At 66.2% G+C, this 462-nt stretch overlaps 1 protein-coding gene across 1 annotated transcript in view; it reads left to right on the top strand.

Annotated features, from left to right (window-relative positions):
- Positions 1-432, top strand: part of VPS37C (vacuolar protein sorting 37 homolog C (S. cerevisiae)) — a gene marked incomplete at its 3' end in the record, with an annotated part of 2,384 nt that extends 1,952 nt beyond the window's left edge. Inside the window, 2 exon segments of the mRNA XM_010287812.1 lie at positions 1-321; positions 324-432. The exon segment at positions 1-321 is cut by the window's left edge and continues 15 nt beyond it. Coding sequence (XP_010286114.1) covers positions 1-321; positions 324-432 — 430 coding nt within the window.
- Positions 433-462: the final 30 nt, after the last annotated feature.

The following is a 462-nucleotide window of genomic DNA, read 5'->3' as shown; positions in this document are numbered from 1 at the left end:
GCCCTGCCCGCCGGTGCCGCGCCAGGGTACCCCAAACCCCCCTCGGGAGGCTCGTCTCCAGCGCCAGGCTATTCCTGGTCTCCATCCAGGGGTCCGCCTCAGCCCCCATCGTTTCCTGGCGCTCAACCCTCTCCGCCGCCGCCCAGACCCGGGTACCCTCCCTACTTCCCCCCTGGGACAGGGAGGCCGCAGTGCCCCTACCCCACCCAGCCCCCTCTCCCTAATTTCCCAATCCCCCCACACGCCTCCGAACCCTCAGCGTCCTGCTTGGCCTGGCTACTAAATCGGGACTCCTGGGGAGCATCCTCTGCTGCTCCCTCCTCTTTTTGTGGACTGAGGAAGAAGAGCGAGCCGAGAGCATTGCTCTTCGACCCATCGGCGCGAAAGCATTATGCAGGATAAGAGACGGCAGCGGCTCCCAGCGTCGGGCAGGCTGGTGCTGCAACCCTTGCGGGTCGGGTT

Source organism: Phaethon lepturus, unplaced genomic scaffold, assembly GCF_000687285.1.
Source record: "Phaethon lepturus isolate BGI_N335 unplaced genomic scaffold, ASM68728v1 scaffold29755, whole genome shotgun sequence".
NCBI lineage: Eukaryota > Metazoa > Chordata > Aves > Phaethontiformes > Phaethontidae > Phaethon > Phaethon lepturus.
This window is presented reverse-complemented; position numbering and strand designations above follow the sequence as displayed.